This window comes from Rutidosis leptorrhynchoides, chromosome 4, assembly GCF_046630445.1.
Source record: "Rutidosis leptorrhynchoides isolate AG116_Rl617_1_P2 chromosome 4, CSIRO_AGI_Rlap_v1, whole genome shotgun sequence".
NCBI classification, from domain to species: domain Eukaryota; kingdom Viridiplantae; phylum Streptophyta; class Magnoliopsida; order Asterales; family Asteraceae; genus Rutidosis; species Rutidosis leptorrhynchoides.
In genome coordinates, this window is record NC_092336.1 from 327639650 (window position 1) to 327663659 (window position 24010).

The window sequence follows — 24010 nt, forward strand, 5'->3', positions numbered from 1 at the left end:
AAAAGGTACCTGAACAGTGTTTTTGGGTTCGTTTGGGTTTTCTGTTTATTTTCTTCAATTGGGATTAGTTATAATTGATGATACATGTTAGTAGTAAACTGATCGTGTGAATAAAAAAAATACTCGTTTGTTTTATCCTCTAATGGTGTCGACAGAAGATCAAAATCAAGGACAGAAGAAAGATTTAAATAAAATAAAAAGCAGATACTATAGTAACAGAATTTGGTTGTATTTGGGTGATGGGGATTGATCGTACCAATTTAAAAGGCAGAAACAAAATTTATAACAGTTGATTGTAACCTTTAACTGAGTCTATCATTCTTCTTTGCTTAGATGTGTATATATAAAATGATATAATTGTTTTTATTATATAAAAACCGTATTTATTTATATAGTTTATATATCTTTTATATATATATATATATTATATATAAAATCTGTATATATCGATGTGATATATCTATTTATCTGTTTATTTAGTTATATCAGTATTTTACATGAGCTATAATATTATTTGTAATACAATTTTTAATATTTAACATTAATATCAATAATAATAACAAGACTAATAATAATAATAATAATAATTAATACAGAAAATAATAATGTTAGTGATATTAAGATCATACTAATGCTAATAAAAATAATGACAATAATGACAATAATGAAATGATAATTTTTGGTAATCATGTTAATAACATTTTTTTTATAACCCTGATAATAATTAAATTTATAATGATACTATTAATGGTCATAATAACAAAGATTATTGTTTTATTATTAGTTATAATAATAATGATATTAACATTGGTAACTATTTTATTAATAATATTAATAACATAAAAATTCTTATGTATCAAGTTCCATAAAGCAACTTTCAAGTATAAATATTAACATTAATAAAAATGATGAATGTAATAATAATATATCAACTATACTAAACTTGCAATTACATTTAATACATTTATATTTCAATCTAGTAATTATGTAGTAATTAATAGTTATATAATATGTAATAACTTTTGTTGAGTATTTAAGATTTATAAATTTTATTATAACATACATATCATAATAATTATAGAAATTATAAATATGGATTCATTTTAAATTACACTTAATTGTTCTGTATCTTATTTTACATATTGAAATCTAATGTTCAATTTCTATATTTTATATTTCAAATTATTATATTTACTTATATATATATATATATATATATATATATATATATATATATATATATATATATATATATATATATATATATATATATATATATATACACACAAACACATTTTTATTCACAATCAATTGTTCGTGAATCGCCGAGCATGGTCAAAGGGAATTTGATTATATGAATATAAATTTCAAAATTTTCGAGACTTAACAATACAACTTCGCTTATCGTGTCGGAATCAAATAAGGATTAAAGTTTAAATCTGGTCAGAAATTCCCGGGTCATCACAGTACCTACCCGTTAAAGAAATTTCGTCCCGAAATTTGAGTGAGGTGGTCATGGTTAACAATAAAAATGTTTTCATGACAAATATGAGTTGTTAAATTGAGTTTTGTCATTATTGAGTAATGTGGATAAAATAATTCGATTATTCAAAGAGTACGAATGAAGCTATCACCAAAGAGTGAAATAGGAAAGTAAAGGTTCATCTTAACTTTTGACAGAGTCAGGGTTGAATTTAGAAAATAAGGTACGTCTTAACTTTTGACGTTATCTTGGTTGAATTCCAGAATTCAAGGGATTTAAAGAAAATCTTCGAAATCTAAAAGATTTGATTCTTCGACGAACAAGGAAATTAAGATCTCTATAATTAAATACGGTTATCTGCTTCGATTACTCTGTCTGATATTTCCATTATAAATTAAACTTCTTCCGTTCCATTATTCTCACCATTCCTATACTTTCTTTCTTAGTCCATACATCCAAAAGATTGTGAAATGCTTAATCCCGTTCTAATCATTGATGTTTTCTTAATCATCATTTATGTCATCCTTCTTTCCAATCTTCCATCAGAAGAATTTTTCTTTACTCCTACTATTACCTTGAGGTAATACTATTCTTAATTATTCCATGTCTTTATATTGTTATTCGTATTAATATCCACGGTTTGTAACCTCCGTGTTGTTATTGGGCTTTATATTTTCTCTTATATTTTGGAGCTTTGTCCCTTCGTTTCTTCTTCTTGCGATTAAACACTGCTTGTAATGGTTCAGAATTCGCAGATATAAACTTCAGAATGAACATTGTTAATGTTCTAAGAAGGAAATCGTAATGGCACGATTTGATTTGTCGAATAACCAGAATCACTGAGAATAGAACTATCAAGAATATATTTTCTTGATATGTTCAGAAGTTAATTTGAATGAAAGAGTTATGTAACATGGCACATGATGACGTTATGATCTGTGAATCATCACATTCCATTAGAAACTCAGCATGACTTACTGTAATATAATCACGTTGATCAAGTGTCATTATATTATACTAACTCATGCATCAGTTTCCAACATGACTTCAATAACATTCATATCTTAAGCCTGAAAGTTTACAGAATATAGAAACTAATAGTTTCTATATGATGTAACACTGATAGCACAAATAGATTAATGATTTCGGATAAGAATAGTTATGAAAATATCTTCAGAAATATGGAGGATATTTATAATGAAAGATACGATGGTATCTTGGAATTTCTAATATCGATGGATGATGCAGAAGATTTATCCGTAAGGGTTTAGATTCGAAAGCAAGGTATTCGTTAAAGATTTCATCTAAAACAGAATCATTTGGATTCTTTGAAGTCAAACTTATTCTTTGTGATTTGTCCACGGAATTCTTCATAGTTTCGCATGATCTGCTTTTCGATACTAAATTTTCTATTGAATGTTTCCAATATAATGATACACAGGAAGCACGAAGAGGTATATAATTTCGGACGAGAATATTTATAAAAATATCCTCAGAAATATCGAAGATATTGATGATGATATTTTGGAATTTCTAAGTTCGATGGTTGATGGAGAAAAATTTTTCCGCAAGATTTTAACATGACTTCGGAGCAAGATATTCTTTAAAGATTTCAACGGATCCAGAATTTCCTGAATTCTTTGAATATAGGTTTTGGTCCTTGTATTTGTTCTTGGTCTCCTTCATGGGTAGCTCAATCTGTTTTTCAATACCCAATTTTCTATCGAGAGTTCCTAACACTCCTTTCTTTATCATCAAACTTTTGGTCGTTTAGACCATCTACCATTTTTCTGTTTCCTCTGCATTTAATGCTATGATATCTGAATCATCGGTTATTAATCCGAGGTGGTTTCAAATGAGTTGTGTTTTTAGATGATTAAACGCTGATGGTAATATGGTGTAATATAAAAGGTTCTCCGGTAACAATAAAAGAGCACGCGTATATATCAACGTTATAATAAGGTTGTTTCGTACGAAAAGTCGAAGTTGATTTGCTGAAGCTGTGACAAAATTTGCTACCTTGAAAAGGGATCGCAAAGTTATTTTTGCTAATAAATGCCAAAGGATCTGACGCGGTTATGTGTTAAACTTTTACTCAGTTGCTGAGAGTTTCTCAGGTGCATAACTATATGCACAAATCTTTCCTTCCATAGATGAAGTGCGGTTGATTCATCCTATCGATTGAGGTGTTTCAAGAATTATAAAAGTTTGAATGCAGAATGGAATCGTCAAGGTACAATTAAGGTTTAAGATGAAATCAAGTGGCAACTTGAAGAATTGTTTAGTTTCATAAATTATAATCAATATTTTAATTCATTTTAATTGTCCAATATTGATAGTCCTCAGTTGATAGTCCACAGTTAACAATTCAATAATTCATATATAATTACATATATAATATTCGAATTAATACGTATCGTGAACCGTATACGTCTCAGACTCGATCACAACTCAAAGTATATATATTATTATAGAATCAACCTCAACCCTGTATAGAGAACTCGATCATTACTGCATATAGAGTGTCTATGGTGATTCCAAATAATATATATAGATGCGTCGATATGATATGTCAAAACCTTGTATACGTGTCCCGATATTTAAAGTGCGTAAAATAAATAACAGAAATTAAATAACGATAAATAAAGTGCGTAAAGTAAATAACACAAATTAAATGACGATAAATAATATTACGAGAATATAAATTGCGATAAATAAAATGTAATACAGAATTAACAGTTAGCTAGGAACAGTTAGCTAGGATTTTGTTAGCGTGGATTCTTAACAAAATTTTCATATTGTTAATTAGTCTGTTTCTAATCAATTTTTACTGTGTCCATTATTTCTTCATTATGCCACTTGTTGGATTCTGATAGGTAAAAATCCAAATATGAAGTTGAATGAAAATGGTTATTCTGTGGTGAACAGGTTCGTATATCTGTGAATGTAAGTAGGATAGTATACGACTGTTGGATCAGCTTCGAAGAATGTACAGTGTAACTTATTAATGTGAAATCTTGGAAATTCCTCGGGTATTACCTACCCGTTAAAATATTTTCACCATTAACAGTTTGTACAAAAGAATTTTTAAATTACAATCTTTATGAAAACATATATACATATATATTTTCTTCAGATGTAATCATGGATTTAATGAGTCAATATGATATTAAACTCATTTGATTTACCGTTAGAACAAGAATATATAATCTCTAAAACATTAGAGATTACATAATCGCCATGAAGAACGAAGATAATAGATGTACATCGATACATAGAACGATGATTATACTCAAAGTACAGATGGTGATATTGAGGCATGGATTGTTGATGGTACTGGTGCTGTTATTGATGGTACTGTTGGTGCAGGTGATGTTGCTGAAGCTGGTACGTTTTGCACCATATTCTCCAAATTGATTACTCGAGCGTGAAGCTCGTTGACTTCTTTCATTATTCCGGAATGATTGTCGGTTGGAACGAACGAATGAATAAGGTTGAGAATTTTAGATAGAATACAATCGTGGTGAGATATTCGGGAAATGAGGGTGAAAATGGTGTTTCGGACTGGTTCGCCGGTAAGTGCTTCAGGTTCATTGCCAAGAGGTAAATTCGATTGGTGAAAAGGATCGCCTTATTCGCGTCTCCATTGATTAAGTCGACTACGAACCATCAGATGAATTGGGGATGGATGATTGGTTGATTCATTCTGCTGACGTTGCTTCCGGAGCTTAGATGACTATCCATTCGGAATAACTATCGGGATAACTATCGGAATAGCTGTCGGAATCTGAGGGACTCGAACTAGTTGAAGGATTCATCTCGTATGATCAGATGAAGGATTTTTGATAAGAAATAGATTATAGGATGTAGATTAGTATCCTGCAATACATAATTTACGTATGCATATTTAATACTAAAATCCCATAAGTTACGGAGGAATCTACAAAAATGTCAGGCAAAGTTTACAATAAGAGATACGCTAAGATATGAATTAACAGATATGCCAGGATATGAATGTTGTCTATACACTAATCATGCACTCAATGCAATAAGATGTGTCTAGACTAAGAATGATAAGCAAGTGATTCTCTAAGAATGATAAGCAGGTAATTTTCGACACGAAATGATAAGCAAAACTTTTGACATGCAGACCAGGTTCAAGTCCAGACTCCTTAAAGTAACCTAACAACTATTAAGTCGAAGTCCAGACTCACTAATGCATCCTAACAACTCCTAGTTAGACACACTAATGCAAGACCTGGTTCGCTACGACCACCGCTCTGATACCAACTGAAAGGACCCGTCCTAATCCATCCGGACGAAGTCCATATCGATTACAAATGATTCACAACAGTTGATTACATCGCGAGGTAATTGACCTCTATATGATAAATTTTACAAACATTGCATTCGTTTTTAAAAGACAAATTTTCATTACATCGACAGTTGACAGGCATGTAAAGCATTTCATAATATATCCAAATATAATTGACTTAATAATAATCTTGATGAACTCAACGACTCGAATGCAACATCTTTTGAAATATGTCATGAATGACTCCAAGTAATATCTCTAATATGAGCAAATGCACAGCGGAAGATTTCTTTCGTACCTGAGAATAAACATTCTTTAAAGTGTCAACCAAAAGGTTGGTGAGTTCATTAGTTTATCATAAAGAATCATTTCATAATTTTAATAGACCACAAGATTTCATACTTCCATTTCTCATACTCATACGTCCCATGCATAGAGACAAAAATATCATTCATATGGATTGAACACCTGGTAACCGACATTCACAATATGCATATAAGAATATCCCCATCATTCCGGGATCCTCCTTCGGACATGATATAAATTTCGAAGTACTAAAGCATCCGGTACTTTGGATGGGGCTTGTTGGGCCCGATAGATCTATCTTTATAGTTCGCATCAATTAGGGTGTCTGTTCCCTAATTCTTAGATTACCAGACTTAATACAAAGGGGCATATTCGATTTCGATCATTCAACTATATAATGTAGTTTTGATTACTTGTGTCTATTTCGTAAAAACATTTATAAAAATTGCGCATGTATTCTCAGTCCCAAAAATATATATATAAAAAGGGAGTAATGAAAACTCACGCATATAAATATTGTAAAACAGTTAATAAAGCATTTGCATGTATTCTCAGGCCAAAAATGTTAAGAGTAAAAAGGGCGAATGAAACTCACCATACTGTATTTTGTAGTAAAAATACATATGACTATATTGAACAACTGAACAAAGCAGGGTTGGCCTCGGATTCACGAACCTATATCATTTGTATCTTTATTAATACACATATTCATAATCGAACAAATTTATTTATTATATTTTAATTTATATATTATATATTTAATTGGTGTATGTATTCAAAATATTTAATATCTATATAATTATATTAATATATCCATATTTATTTATATACATATTTGTTTAGTGTTATATTTAAAATCAATAGTTCGTTATATGTACGTTTTTAAATAAAAATATTAGTAAGTTTTATTTATATAGTTATGTGAAATATTAATATCTGTAATAAGTATCGAATATTTATCTGCTTAAAAAAATAGTTTTTGATAATAAAAACTATGTACTAATAACAATAATAATAATAATTTTATTAATAATAACACTGATAATTAGTAATAATGATTTTGTTCATACTTCTAATAGTAATAATGAAAGGAAAGAGGTCACTTTAGTAGGTTATAATAATAGTACTAATAATGATAATAATAATAACTTTAATAATTTTATTACTAATAATAATATTGATAGTGATAACACAAATAATAATAATAATGAGATTGTTAGGAATAATATTTATGTTAATATTAATAATAATACCTTTAATGATAATGATAATAATCTTAATAATAATGTTAATAATAATAATACTTATCATATCAAAAACAATAATAATAATAATAATAATAATAATAATAATAATAATAATAATAATAATAATAATAATAATAATAATTAGTATTAACAACATTAACAACCACAAAAACAATAATAATAATAATAATAATAATAATAATAATAATAATAATAATAATAATATTCATAATAATAATAATAATAATAATAATAATATTCATAATAATATTCATAATAATATTCATAATAATTAATAATAATAATAATAATAATAATAATAATATTAATTAAAATGAATAAAACTAAAATTAGATGATCTACCTTCAAGGGAAGAAAAGCCTAAAAAGAAACTGCCTCAAGAGGGACTCGAACCCAAGACCTCTCGATAACCCGTCAACAACCCTCACCACTCCTCTGTTTCGGATTATCTATTATTGTTCAGAACTTAATTAAGATAAACCCGACTTTTATTGTGTTATCATCTTCTTCATCATCAATACAAGATCGACTAACATCCTATCCCATATATCATACAAGCAACGATTTAATACATTGAACAAACCAACAACAGTATCAATTGTTTTTATTTAGTTGAAAGCAAAACAATGAAAAAAAAAATAAAAAAATATATACAGCAGCAAGCTGTCGACGAGGCCTTTAAGAAAAAAAAATTGATTTTGACATTGGAAAGTTTTTAGACTTCGAAACCTTCATAAACTTTTTTCCAAATCGTCAATGGAATACACGAGAATCATCAATTGCATCAGAATTGCAACCTATTACACGAATTTGTTCATATAAAATCGTTTGACTTTTTGAAACTAAATTTGACTTCCAAAATTCGTTCTTGATACAAAGAATTAGGATCTGTAACTTTACAGATAGTTTCAATGGACAAATCCTAACAACTCTACATTATTACATTTTGGAAATTGTTTAGAAATCAAAGGATGGATTAAAAAGGTACCTGAACAGTGTTTTTGGGTTCGTTTGGGTTTTCTGTTTATTTTCTTCAATTGGGATTAGTTATAATTGATGATACATGTTAGTAGTAAACTGATCGTGTGAATAAAAAAAATACTCGTTTGTTTTATCCTCTAATGGTGTCGACAGAAGATCAAAATCAAGGACAGAAGAAAGATTTAAATAAAATAAAAAGCAGATACTATAGTAACAGAATTTGGTTGTATTTGGGTGATGGGGATTGATCGTACCAATTTAAAAGGCAGAAACAAAATTTATAACAGTTGATTGTAACCTTTAACTGAGTCTATCATTCTTCTTTGCTTAGATGTGTATATATAAAATGATATAATTGTTTTTATTATATAAAAACCGTATTTATTTATATAGTTTATATATCTTTTATATATATATATATATTATATATAAAATCTGTATATATCGATGTGATATATCTATTTATCTGTTTATTTAGTTATATCAGTATTTTACATGAGCTATAATATTATTTGTAATACAATTTTTAATATTTAACATTAATATCAATAATAATAACAAGACTAATAATAATAATAATAATAATTAATACAGAAAATAATAATGTTAGTGATATTAAGATCATACTAATGCTAATAAAAATAATGACAATAATGACAATAATGAAATGATAATTTTTGGTAATCATGTTAATAACATTTTTTTTATAACCCTGATAATAATTAAATTTATAATGATACTATTAATGGTCATAATAACAAAGATTATTGTTTTATTATTAGTTATAATAATAATGATATTAACATTGGTAACTATTTTATTAATAATATTAATAACATAAAAATTCTTATGTATCAAGTTCCATAAAGCAACTTTCAAGTATAAATATTAACATTAATAAAAATGATGAATGTAATAATAATATATCAACTATACTAAACTTGCAATTACATTTAATACATTTATATTTCAATCTAGTAATTATGTAGTAATTAATAGTTATATAATATGTAATAACTTTTGTTGAGTATTTAAGATTTATAAATTTTATTATAACATACATATCATAATAATTATAGAAATTATAAATATGGATTCATTTTAAATTACACTTAATTGTTCTGTATCTTATTTTACATATTGAAATCTAATGTTCAATTTCTATATTTTATATTTCAAATTATTATATTTACTTATATATATATATATATATATATATATATATATATATATATATATATATATATATATATATATATATATACACACAAACACATTTTTATTCACAATCAATTGTTCGTGAATCGCCGAGCATGGTCAAAGGGAATTTGATTATATGAATATAAATTTCAAAATTTTCGAGACTTAACAATACAACTTCGCTTATCGTGTCGGAATCAAATAAGGATTAAAGTTTAAATCTGGTCAGAAATTCCCGGGTCATCACATATAACATCCTCCGTTAATACGCGTTTTAAATTATCTCGTTTAGGTAATTCACGCACCCGATTCAAACTTGAGGGACTAAACTCGCCAAGATGCCAAACAATTGACTAGGTCAAATGGTCAAGCCTCTCTCATCCATTCATTCTTCACCTCCCTCCCTAATACTTCCATTCTTTTTCTCTCAAACAACCAAACAAAGAATCATCATCTATTTTGAATCGAGCAAGCACCAACTCAAACAAATTACATATTCGGAATCCTTGCATCTTCCTCTTCAAATCCATACCAATCTCATTGCATTTGGGTAACTTTCTAAAAACACTAGATTTTGTGTTCTTGATGTTTTTAACTTATAAAAGTGATAATTAGTGTCTATGGCTCAAGTCTAACATGAATATATGATTTGTATGCTCGATCTTGTATTTTAAGTAACTAGCATGAACTTGAAAGTTGGTGTGTTTGATTTTGTAATTTGGTTGCTTAAATGTTGTTAAATGTTAAAAGTTCATGTATTAAATGTGTTACTAGCATCACTAGCTTCATTTTGATGTGTAGGTTGATTAAGGAAACTTCGTTAACATGATTATTGTTTGGGTTATTTGGGTTAGGGTTTGATAGGCTTGATTATGAACTTTGATGCATTAAATGCTATGAAATGTTGTTGATAAGTGTTTAGTTGCAATGTGTGTTTAATTACCTTCGAAACGGCATATCATACATGTAAATTGGTTGCCCGAATCATGAAACGCATTTAATGGACTTGAATGTAATAAATGGTGAGCATTTAATGCGATTTTGGTTGATGTAAATGTTAAATTGATTGATGAAATGTGCTTAGTTGCGTTCCTCGTCAAAATACCTTTCCGATGATATAAGATACATGTTTTGATTGTTTGCGGATCATAAAATGTGATTGTTTGAAGTTTGGTTCGTGCACTTGTGTGTTTTCAACAAGGCAGGTCTGTGCACTAATCTGGACGCCGTCCAGATTCTTGGACGCCGTCCAGGCCTTCACATCTGGACGGCGTCCAGATTACCAGGTTCTGATTTGGTTGGTCGTTTACCGTTAAATTCTAACTATGCTACGCACCTCCAATTCACATGTAACTTGTTCTAACATGCTTATATATGATTAAAAACCTCAGAAAAATAGTTCGGGACCCGACCCGAACGTGTTGACTTTTTCGTTGACTTTGACCCGACCAAAGTTGACTTTTGATCAAACTTAACCAATTACTTATGCAATCATTCTAACTTGATCTTATACTAGTATCTTGCATGAAACTTGACAAATTTGATTCACATGCTAATTAATCGAGTCGTAACGAGCCATAGGACTAATTGAACAACTTTGACCAATCGTGTTTACCGTTATTGATACAACCTACTTGTTTAGGTCAAGACTAGCAATTATCCTTGCACACGTTTACTTGTGAAGTACTTTATTACTCGTGCACTCAAGGTGAGATCATAGTCCCACTTTTACTCTTTTAAACTTACATTTGGGATGAGAAAAACATAAACGTTTCGATTAACGAAGTGAACACAAGTACGAAAACAAACATTCTACGTACGAGTTAGAACAAAATCGTCAATTCGATTATCATTAGTTATACTTGCCGGGTGTAAGCGAGAACTTATGTTGTATGGCCATACGGGTTTGAGAAACCCTCATTCGGACGGTTCGCTACCGTTATGCGGATGAAATATATTTTCGAGAAACAGTGTATGTTCTAACACTATTGTGATGGGGTAACGTTAGTTAAGCATTGATAATTGGGTGCTCGTGATAACAACTTTTAGAATGTTCTTACTATTACTTCAACGCTATAAATCTTGTGGTTCAACTTACTTACGTACTCACTTACTAAACCTATGATTTCACCAACGTTTTCGTTGACAGATTTTCTATGTTTTTCTCAGGTCCTTGAACGATATGTGTTACATGCTTCCGCTCACTATTTTGATACTTGCTTGGATGTCGAGTATACATGCATACATGGAGCATCTTTTGACTTTATATTTAAACTGTGTCGCATAGGTTTCATTTGTACGTAAAACGTTGTAACGTCACTAGTTGTTGAACTACTTTTGTAAACTTGAAACATCTTTACATTTGAAATGAATGCGACATATTTTGGTCAAACGTCATATTAAAGACTTGTGATCACGTAATGGGACCCAAGTAGACGGCGCCGTCAATGACGATTTTGTCGGGTCGCTACAGGCAGGTCAGTCGGACAAACTCTCCAGAAGGCCGGAAACGTGATAGGGGTGCATTCCCATTCCTCCAAAACTTCCGCCTTTCGGACGTGACCCGCGTGCCACATTTGAATCATGTGGATGTGCTTTTCTGGAGCCTTTTCCTTTCCCCGTTGCCAGGCAAATTTTTTCGTCCCGGGGACTTTGACACGCGACGGTTTTAGATGGTCAAGTTCCCCCAGCTTAAGCCGTTCGACTATCACCTTCTTCAGTCATGACCTTTGTCTTCATGGAAAATACACCATTTACTTTCATCGACATCAAAGCGTGGTTGCATCGGCTTTGGCGGTGGGAAATCTTTGCTTATCTCCTCCGTTGTCAAAATTTCTTTAGGCGTTTTTTACGACGACTTTACTAAACTTTCCTCTTCTGGTGACAACCTCTTGGCAGCATACCGTTCATACGGACGGTAGCTGTTACGATGGTCAGACTTATGACTGGAGCGCCCGTAGCTCCTGCTTCCGCCGCCGCTGCTTCCTTTATACTTGCTACCGGTATTACCTTTGCCGTTACCCTTGTCTTCTTTGTCATTTCTGTCTGTTGTACCGTGATCCCCGATGGCAGCGTCAGCAAACTCCTCGGAACGTACGTAGTCCTTTACCATTTTTACCGCTTCGACATACGTTTTCGGCAACTTACGCCGCATTGCTTTGACCAGCGACAAATGAAGAGTTTGACAGATTCCCATGATGTACGTGGAGATTTGTTACGATTCGGGCAGATCAGGGATCTTTTGGCATTCCGCTGTGAAGCGGGAAGTAAAATTCATCAGGGATTCACGCGGCCTCATCTTGATGCTATGTGCATCCAAGTGGGTCAGTTCGTTGCGCTTAAAGTTCTGAAAACGCTGCACAAACTTAGTTCTGAGTACCGTGAAGCTGGTTATGCTCAAAGCAGGTAACTTGGCGAACCATTCCCTCGCGACTGCTTGGAGCTGTCCCGGGAACATGTGGCACGTCGTGGGGTTATCCGAGTGCTGCGTCTTGACAGCATGTTCAAATTTTTGCAGGAAATCTTTTGGATCCGTACTGCCGTCATACATCCCTAGCGCGAGGGGAGTAGTGAGGACCGCAGGCAATGGATGAGTGGCTATCTCCCGAGTGAACTTCTATGACGTCGCGGAAACTTCAAACGTCCATTTGACGTTTTCTCCCATCATAGCGTACCAGTTGTTCAACATGTCCGCTACGCCAGTCTGTTCGACCTGAGCACTCATAGACTCTGGTGCGGCTAGAATCAAGTTCTCAATCAAGTCCTTTCGCGCCTCCTCTCGGGTTTTGCCAGAACTCTTGCCAGTGTCAGACAGTGAGCGCGTTGTGCCCCGGGTTGGAGCTTTTGACATGACAGTAGGCTTCTCGCCTCCTTTAGTCATGAGCGAAGGTAAGACAAAACCTCCCTTGGCCAGGAAGCGTATGGCTTCCTCGCCGTCGATGGGCTTGAGTTGACTAACGTGGCCCTCTTGGGTCTCTGTCTCCTCCGTGTCTCGTTGCTCAGATTCATCCCCATCTGCATCAAACTGCAGTCTGACGCCTTTGATAGTTTCGTTAGGGGTTTCATGAGCGTTGTCGTCATTAGGCTTGAAAGGGTCATACGGTTCTTTGCCAGAGTTGACAGTTGATGGATTGGAAACGCCTGTCATCTTGTGCTAAGATGTTGATCAAACGGTCCCACGGATGGCGCCAAATGATCAAGCCAAAATTGACCTGAGTGCAAAAATGTATAGTGACTAACCTTCGGAAGGGATTCCTCTGGTTAACGTGATGGGTATGAGGGGTGTTGTGGTAGTTGACTTTTGCTGAGCCTCCAAGGTGAGCTTAGAAGAGTGATCAGCGATGGTAAGTATTTGTTGATTGTCCTTTAAATGTGTGATTATGAGTGGCATTTATAGGCATAAGATGACGGTTACCAAGGATAACCACCATTAGCCCACTAACCCACGATTACTACTCCTGAAATCCTCTAATCATGCCCACTACCTAATCCACGTTCTCCTAATTTGTCGGACGGACAAGCAGCCGGGTAAACCAAGTCAAATGACTACCGGTACGCTACGGGTGGCGTAGCGTAGGAATAATCGTGGCTTGAGAACAAGGTTGACTTAGCAGTAATCTAGGCAGGAGCCGAAGCCAAGTGTCCAGCTAGGAGATACGCCATGCGTCGCACGTGACGGCCATGGCGGGACGTACGTCATTAAGACTCACGTTCAATCCCTGTAGCCTACAATTTTGAAGTATTGCCTTTAAAAATTATAAAAAAAATAGACAATCACCTGACATGTTGATTTATACATAAGTGTTTCAGACATGAAACCACACTCATCATTGGTACTTCCTTCAGTTGTAGACATTTGAGCTTACCAAATACAAATCACAACCAGGTCAAGTTGTAGGTAAATATACTGCTATGTACAACCATATTAAAACAGAGTAAAAACTGATAAAGAACGATACTGTGCAGACGGTTTTACCTGTTTATGACTTTCTCAAACAATAGAAAACAGTAATAATAAGTTGAAATAAAAGTATAAATAAATAATACAAGTAATTCTCGACCCAAATTCTCAACAGCTTAAAATGCAATATATATATCATTCTCCCCCGTTTATGAGCTGGAGTAGTAGCGTGATACAAAATTATTAACAAATAGTATGCGAATCAGTCAATTATCAAAATTGTGAACTTACTTCATCTAACAAATCTCAAATATCAGCATTACTGCTCATAAAATAAACCGAAAAATGAGGGCAAAAAAAATTCTAAAGCTTAAGAAGTTGAAAATATGATTATGAAGACACGCTGTCTAAGTCACTTATCTTTACAAAACCATCAAAAAGAATAAGATAAACCGGCAAACTTATCTGCAGTCTGCACCAACTGCCTCATTAATGGACTTGAAACCGTCCCTTTCTAAGCATTCAGCAAGTTCAGCCTGTAAAATTTAAAAGTCCAATTAAATTATCGTTATCATTTAGTTAACCAATCTAATTAATTAAGATGACATGGACATATCAGATAGAAAATATGACCAAATAGAAAAATCATATCAAACAGACAAGGTGTATATATTCTAAAGGGTTAAAGCCATAAATAGGCGATATACTTTCATTGTTGTCTCAATGTAGGCTATATACCCCGAAAAATACCAATGTAGGCTATATACTTTCATAAAATGTAATAATATGAACGGACAAAACTTATTAACCGGATAAACAACTAAACGATGACGTGCCATCCTACGTGGAGAATGACGTTGGTGATACATTGGGACAAAACTGAAAGTATATAGCCTACATCGGAACAAAACTGAAAGTATATAGCCTACATCGAAACAAAACTGAAAGTATATGACCTATTTGTAGCCATATAAAATGCAAAAAAAATGTTAAATAATTAACTTTACCGGTTCAGCAGGTAACTTGTTAAATTTGTGTACATCAACTTTTAAGAGTATATAACCTACATTGGTATATTTTGAGGTATATAGCCTACATTGGGACAAAACTAAAAGTATATGGCCTATTTATGGCTTTAACCCTATTCTAAATTGTGGAAAATAAAAGAGGGTTTCCGAAATTAAGAATTTGGAAGTATAAGCGTGCGCGCGAACACACACAAGCATTATCATACCTTTATTTGAGGTATAAGGGCTGGCCCACCATAAGCAAAAGCTGTATAGAGCTGCACAAGAGTTGCTCCTGCTCTTATTTTCTTGTAAGCATCCTCGCCACTAAATCGAACAAACATTTCGTAAATATGTCATTTAGAAAATTATAAAACTACAATTAGTGCTCATTAACAGTAACAAGATGCAAAACAGCACCAACCTGCTCACACCTCCACAGCCAATCAAAGGAATTCTTCCCTAAAAGACGGGAAATAAATAATCAGACAGATTTAATAAAACAAATAACCATGCATGGTTATATTTTAAGAAGCAGCATGCACAAGTCAGTGGAAAAAGGAAAAAAAAAAAAAAAAAAAACTACGGAAATTTTTTTGGAAATAATATATATAACATAAAATCATATTAGTCTTAATGTGTTAATAAGTTACCCTTTTATTAGATAAAATTAAATAAAGTGAGCTGATCATATCTCTTGTAGTAGTCTAAGAATTGGTCTTTATGATTAAATGTTAACACTATATTTTGACCCTGTTAACCTAATGACCACTGTAAGCTAAGAGCCTAAGATGCAACAATTTTAATATAGTAGTCATAAAACTCACATACAAAGACTAATTAGAAATAAAAGCAATGGATAATCTTTACAAGTATAGCAAGCACATTGTACCTTTGTCAAAATATACATGTCCTTTAGGATGTTGGTTGACAAACCGAAAAGTGGCTTCCCACTAAGTCCGCCAATTTCCTTTGATACGGGATTGCTCTGCACCACTTCTGGCCTTGAAATGGTTGTATTTGATATAATCTACAAACCAAAAAATTAAAACATCATCAAAATTCATTGTTTTCGTCTAAATCATCAACGAGCTTAAGCCAAAAACACACCAGACCGTCCAGCCGGAGAGCAAGAGCAACCTACAGTAAAAAAGTGGAACATGTAAGAACCCTAATTTTTGAAAGGGTAGGTATAATATTACAAATATAAATAAATAAATACCGCTGCAATATCTTCAAGATCTTGTTTTGACAAATCAGGAGCAATTTTGACCAGCAAAGGAGGGGGGCCCTCTTCACCCCATTGCATTTCATCACGAGCTGCTTGAACCTTCAAAGATAGATATATATTTTTTTACGCCTATATACCCTTTATCTCTCATTTCATATTCGTAATTTCATAATCGTAATTTCATAATAATCAGAATTAAAAAAAAAAAAAAAAAGGTTTAATTCAAACCTTTTTAACAAGGTCCTTTAACTGTTTTCTTCCTTGAAGTTGGCGAAGTCCAGGGGTATTTGGCGAAGATACATTAATTACCTATAACATGAATACATAAATTAAGTACGATTGAGGTTATAAATATCACAAGTCAAATAATTGCAAGTGGAAGGTACCAAGTAGTCGGCATACTGGGATAATGTATGTACGCCTTGTACATAATCTGCAGCAGCATCTTCGCTCGTTTTGTTCTTTCCAATGTTAACCCCGAGAATTCCGGGACCCGCTTTCCCACCGTGTTTGACTTCGTCACCTGAAGAAGTTGATGTGCTCGATGTTTCGTCCAGTTTTCGTTTTCCATGTTGGGCACCCAGTCGTTTTGCAACGGCAACTATTCCTTCACTATTAAACCCGAACCTGTTTATTATGGCACTGTTCACAAAACAAAACATGGTGACTAATTATAAACTAGAAACAGAACTCACGTGAATAAAGACACAAAGTTAATTTAATCTAGAAATTACTATCGACCAATGTTGTAATACTCGGAATTACTCGGGGAGTGATTGGCGACTACTCGGTTTTGGAGAGGTCCGATCATCAAAATCGGTCAAACCTCGGTCAACGGGGATTACTCGTTCAACATCCGACTAATCAGTCACCATAAATCAGTGATTAATAAGATTACTCGGAATTAATCGGTCAAAATAGGGATTAAACGGTCAAAATCAGTGAAAGTCAACCTTAGTCAACATCCGATTCATGGGCCACCATTAATCAGTCATTAATAATCAGATTACGCGGAATTAGTCGGTCAAAATAGAGATTAAACGGTCAAAATTGGTCAACGTCAAACATAGTCAACATCCATTTAATCCCCAATTTGACTGATTACTCGATCCAACCTCCCAGCCAATTACTTCCCAATTAGGGATTTTTGCAACCTTGCTATCAACAGAATTTCACATTTATAGAAAACATGTGATGATTACCCTTGTTCCCGTAATCTGAATATACGGGGCTTTGGATTGCCTTCTTGTGGAATAGGAGTTACGGATCCAACTTCGACGAAACCGAACCCTAATCCAAGTAAGCCTTCAACGGCTTCCGCGTTTTTATCAAACCCAGCAGAGAGCCCAATTGGGTTAGAAAACCTCCTACCCCAAACTTCGAGTCCGAGAATAGGTTGATCTGGCCTCTTTTCTCTAGGGACCCACCCACGGGCTGCAGCAGAGACAGCTAGACGATGAGCAACCTCGGGATCCAGCAACGCAAATAACGGATTTACAACTTTTGTTGCATTAAATAGCCAGCCACTGCAGAAAAATCTCTTAGTCATGTAACTACTAATCAAAAGCATAATAACCCGGGTAAGCATAAACCACGGTATGTATACACTATATAAATCACAGATGGTTATTTCTTGAGGTTTCATGATCCAAACACATTTTTGTTGAGTACCATAAAAAACTTGATTATTATAATAAAAAGCAGTGGGCGACTGAAAGGGAACTCAAATTAAAAAATAATAATAATAATAGCAGTTTTAAAAAAACTCTTATGATCATAAAAATCAAACGAAACGAGTAAATACCACAAACCAAAGACATAATATAATGCCTGTCCCATTGTATATTTGTGATAAATTTCATGGTAAATTCACATTCTTTATATATTTTTCAAAATTATCATATGTGAATCTGTAGATAATCCATCCAACACCTCAGCGACTCCAAGAACACATAAGGTACGTGTGACGACTATTAGTTTAACAACAACAACAATACCCAATCCCACGAATGTGGGGTATGGGGGAGGTGGGGGTGTAGACAATCATTCCTTGTACCCTAAATTAGAAGGAAGCCACTAGGTATAGAACCCTGGACTAGATAAGGTCGTCACTCCCTCTACTCGACTCGAGAGCATAGAGATTGCTTCCTAAAGGAACTCCGGCCAATAAAGAATAGAAATAATAGAAATGCTCATAAAAACGAAATAGGGACGGCAAATGATACATACTTGGAAGAGTTATGTACGTCTAGGCAGATGCGACCATACAAAAGTAGCCATAAAAAATGACGACAAATATAGCAGGTAATGCACAGCAATATGACATATGGCATGCATAATATAGTGCGCAAAGACATGTAATTTCTAATAGGCATACAAACAAGCAATATATATATACCACGCGCGCGCACACACACACACACATATACCTATGTATATATATACACACATACATATACATAGGTACATATATATCAGCAAAATACATATACGTAGATACAGAGGCATATACATGTATACATAGATACATATACAGACCCTCGAATAACCTGTAAATATGACGGGGATATATAAAGAGTATATTGCATGTGTGCAACTATACAGGTAAAATCAAATACCATGTAGAGGGATATATATAGTGTTGCTATAGAATATATAGTTATAGTTATATATATAATTGTAAAATAAATATATACTACACTTTATTAAAATAGACATGTAAACATAAAAATATGTATGGATATTACGCCTATATTCTAGTTCTAATATGCCTAAAAATATATAAATATCTTACTTAATAATTCTAATTCTACTCCTCCATAGGTTCCTATCAGAAGTCATGTCCTCCATCAGTAGAAGCTCTTTCATGTCATGCTTCAATCTATCCTCCAACCTACGTCTAGGTCTATCCCTTCTTCTTATGCCGCCAACAATGAGGGTCTCACCTCTCCTAACCGGGGCTAAAAGTGGGCGCTTTATAACATGCCCAAACCATCTAAGTCGTCCCTCCCTCAACTTGTTGATGATGTTTCCAACTTCTAAGTTTTCCCCAAAAACTCCATTTGGTATCATATCTAGCATAGTCTTACCACACATCCACCTAAGCATCCTCATTTCTGCCACCTCCATCCTCCTCTCTTGGGCCTTCGTCATTGACCAACACTCACATCCGTACAACATGGCTGGTCTGATATGAGTGTCCGGCAGGATCTTTGTGGTAAATTTGTATGCGGGTGGTTCAAATTCCTCATCAAATTTATTGCATTTTTCATACTGAATTTTAATTCTTGTTAGTTTTCATCGTCTTTTCCCGCTTTCACCTTCAATCCAGCATTTAGGAAACAAATTAATTAATTCAGCATCCCAAGCCGAACAGAAATAATGCAAGTTGTTTCCAAGGTCTAACAGCAAAAACTAACCACCAATAGCTTTCATTAGTTATATATTCCACAATTTTATTTTATGTTTTCGCAATAAGTTATCAACAGAAGAAAGGTTTGCCCAAAACTCCACCATACAGAGCACCTTTCTGCTGATAGTAAAACATGAATAGATGTTAGATGCACATACCGTGTCATGCCTAGAGTCAGTTGAGCTGTTCTTCACGTTCTAATAAGCTTAAATATTGTTTTTGTACTCATTGTAGATATTGCTTCTTTCACAAGTATACACAAGTTTCTACACATTTTAGTTTGGGAAGTTGAAGGTTACATGATATTTCAACGTTGATATATAACTGTGTCTATGATGATATAATTTCAACTCTTAGTAATGAAAAGTGATTCGTTACTTTGAAATGTTAGTATTATTTAAATGTTATATCATACGTTTGCAATAAGACATTAACAAACATAATAAGAGTGAATAAGAAGTTTAAAAAGGGGGCAGTTAAGATTTACTTATTTAAGTGCTTATTGCTCATTTTTATTGCAAAAATCCCGAGACTCTTCTGCAAACTGCTTATCTACTTTAAAAAGGAATAAACACATGAAAATAAGTATGTTGGTCGCCGCTTAGTGTTTGAACAGATAAACACTTACAAGTTGGAAAGGATATTTTTTTGCATTTTGTGTAATGTAGACAGAAAAAGGACTCCACTTATTTACATATTAAAAACTTTGCATGATCCTGCAATTGGTCTTATCAGATACCAGCTTTTAGCATCACTAAAGCATATTCTACATAAACTAACTCAAAATCAAAACAGTAGTATGATCCTCGAATTACTTTGTTTCATAATGACCTGACTGAGATATCCAAATTTGGAAGGTTTTATACACAATAATATGTAAAACCTATTTTCTAACTTAATTAAACCTAACACTATAACTACCTCTTCATTGATAACTTCACTCAAATAGACAACCTATATCATTTATCATCACATAAAGCATAACTGCCATACAAAACACAACACAACACAACACAACACGTAATCATCTTCTTTAGCTGACACAACACAACCTAATAAATTGTACATAGAAATTAATCTAAATATCTATCTATATATAAATATAAATTCAATATCAAAATAACTACGATTCAAAATCAAATACTACCTGAATGTCGCTTCATCTACAGTGCTCGCATAAGCTCCCCCAGCTATAACCAATCCAATAGTGCCTCCTGTTAGTAATCTTCCCTACATTATAAATTTAAACCACTACTCAGTTTCAACTTCATATATGCATACATATGTATTCAAGTTATGGTTCTACTACAATAAAATCGAAAAATAACAAAAGTCAAGAAAGTAAATTTCACACTTTTTATTTCCTGATACTTTCTTTATACATTACGCAGCATTTCTTTTGAATAAATTCATCATTTTCCCACACTGATACACCAATTTTATTCATTTCTTTTTTAAATTTAGTGTAAAGTGTTAAAAAAAAAATTCAACACAAAAATACTTCCTGCACTTTAACCGCAAGTATTAACAAATTACTAACTTTCGTTCCAAATAATTAGTACTTTGAGGTTAATTAAACACGCATAGTAAATAGTAATAGAAAAGGTCACCTTTTTAGAAGAATTAGGAATATTAGGTTTAACAGAAGCAGCAGCAGCAGAAGATGAAGAATAATTTCTGGGAGTAGCAGCAGAAACCGCCATTGATTTCATCCTCTTTGTTAAACATTCTTTCATAAATCTTGACACAATCCTAGCTGACATTCTTCTTCTTTTATCAAAATCAGTTAGAAAGATGAGATTTTTGGGTGTTCAGGTTTATGAATTGAATTGGGTTTTAAAATTTCACAGACTTAGGTCAGTAGTTTGTTATGCGTAGAAAGAAAGTGATCAAAATTGGTACGAAATTAATGGAATGAATGAGTTTTATGGTTTGTTTGTGGGAGAAGAAAAGAAATTGGAAGAAATTGTACGCTAATATTTTTGAACGTATGATGATATGTCTGTCGGCTTATTGCGTGTTTGGTTCATGAAACCCTTGTTGTGAACTGTGAAGTACCCTTTTGATTTGGGGAGTGAGTAGTACACACTTATTTTTTTTTGAGCCATACACCACCAAACATGCATTATGATATTGTACTGTATAATACTGTAAAGCATGTTTGGTGGTGTATGGCTAAAAATTAGTGGTGTACGAATCATCACCCTTTTGATTTAAGTTACAACTTTAGATACGGTGTTTTTTTTTCTTATCAATGTCAGTCCTTTCTGCGTTTTCGAGTTTTTTTTCGAGCTGAAAAGAATGGAAAAAAAAGAGGATGGGAGTGTTCTATTCTCAGTGATTCTGGTAATTTGACAAATCAAATCGTGCTATTACGTTCTTTCTTGCTTAGAACATTAAGTTCATTCGGAACTCCATACCTAAAAATTCTGGACCAATACTTGCGGAAAAAAAAAAAAAAAAACAAAAGCATGAAGCTCCGAAATAGAAAGGGGGTATAAATCGCAGCAAATAAGAGAGAGCATTAACTGTGGATAACGATGATTATAGGAGACAGAAGCAGGAACACCGAGATATAAGAGAAAATATAAAGCCCAATAACAACACGGAGATTACAAACCGTGGATATTAATACGAATAGCAATATAAAGACACGGTAGAATTAAGAATAGTATCATCCCAAGGTAAGAGTAGAAGTAAACAGATTTTTCTGGTGGAAGAGAAAGATGACAGAATTGATAATTAGAAAAATATCAAGGATTAGAACGGGATTAAGCATTTTCGCAATCTTGTGGATGTATGAATTATGAATGAAAGTATAGAAAATGGGAGTGGTGGAAAATAATGGAACGGAAAAAGTTTAATTTATAATGGAAATATCAGACAGAGTAATCGATGCAGATCACCGTATTTAATTAAAGAGATCTTAATTTCCATAAATCCCGAAGAATCAGATCTTATAGATTTTCAAGATTTTCTTTTAAATCTCTTGAATTCCGGAATTCAACCAAGACAACGTCAAAAGTTAAGACGAACCTTATTTTCTAAATTCAACCCTGACTCTATCAAAAGTTAAGACGAATTTTTACTTTTCCTATTTCAATCTTTTGTGATAGCTTCATTCGTACTCTTCGAGTAATCGAATTTTTTTATCCACATTACTCAATGATGATAAAACTCTATTTATCAACTCATATTCGTCATGAAAACATTTTTAATGTTAGCAATGACCACCTCACTCAAATTTTGGGACGAAATTTCTTTAACGGGTAGGTACTGTGATGACCCGGGAATTTCCGACTAAATTTAAACTTAATCTTTATATGATTTCGATACGATAAGCAAAGTCTGTAATGTTAAGTCTCAAAAACTTTGAACTGTGTTCATGTATACATTTGACCTTGTGACTATTTCCGACGATTCACGAACATATGTTGTAAGTATATATATATATATATATATATATATATATAAATATGTATATATAAATATAAAAATAAATACATATAATGATTTATATAATATAATTATATAAATAATATATAAATAATATATATAAATAATATGTATATATATATTATATAAAAATAATATAATTAAGTTATTACTAAAATGAATATATATATATATATATATATATATATTTATATATATAGGATTTCAGTACATGATTATTAGATGTACAGTGTATATGCATTAAAATGTATAAGAAATTAATACTCAATATAAGTTATTATTATGTTGTATAATCAATAAAAATGTAATACCAATATATTAAATCTAATTATAAATATAAGTTGTTATAATTATTACTTTCAATATTAATACCAAATTCAATACTAATACCAATACTAAGTGATATTAATATTATTATTTTAAATATATAATCTATAAGTATAATTTTGAT

At 32.4% G+C, this 24010-nt stretch overlaps 1 protein-coding gene across 1 annotated transcript; it reads right to left on the reverse strand.

Annotated features, from left to right (window-relative positions):
* Positions 1–14624: 14624 nt before the first annotated feature.
* On the reverse strand, positions 14625–21983 carry LOC139843699 (dihydroorotate dehydrogenase (quinone), mitochondrial). Its single transcript, XM_071833840.1, has 11 exons — positions 21714–21983; positions 21251–21333; positions 17894–18217; positions 17078–17333; positions 16920–17000; positions 16683–16790; positions 16571–16600; positions 16353–16490; positions 15885–15922; positions 15688–15787; positions 14625–14989 (listed from the first exon to the last, which is right to left on the reverse strand). The coding sequence occupies exons 1-11, from the start codon at positions 21864–21866 to the stop codon at positions 14915–14917; spliced, it is 1386 nt and encodes a 461-aa protein (XP_071689941.1). The 5' UTR covers positions 21867–21983; the 3' UTR covers positions 14625–14914.
* Positions 21984–24010: the final 2027 nt, after the last annotated feature.

Excerpts from the sequence above, each read along its gene's own strand:
- LOC139843699 (XM_071833840.1), bottom strand. The coding sequence starts at position 21,866 with ATGTCAGCTAGGATTGTGTCAAGATTTATGAAAGAATGTTTAACAAAG. Across the intron at positions 16,491-16,570 it reads CTCTCCGGCTGGACGGTCTG|ATTATATCAAATACAACCAT; the intron begins GTGTGTTTTTGG and ends TTTGGTTTGTAG. Across the intron at positions 15,788-15,884 it reads GGCTGTGGAGGTGTGAGCAG|TGGCGAGGATGCTTACAAGA; the intron begins GTTGGTGCTGTT and ends TGTTCGATTTAG.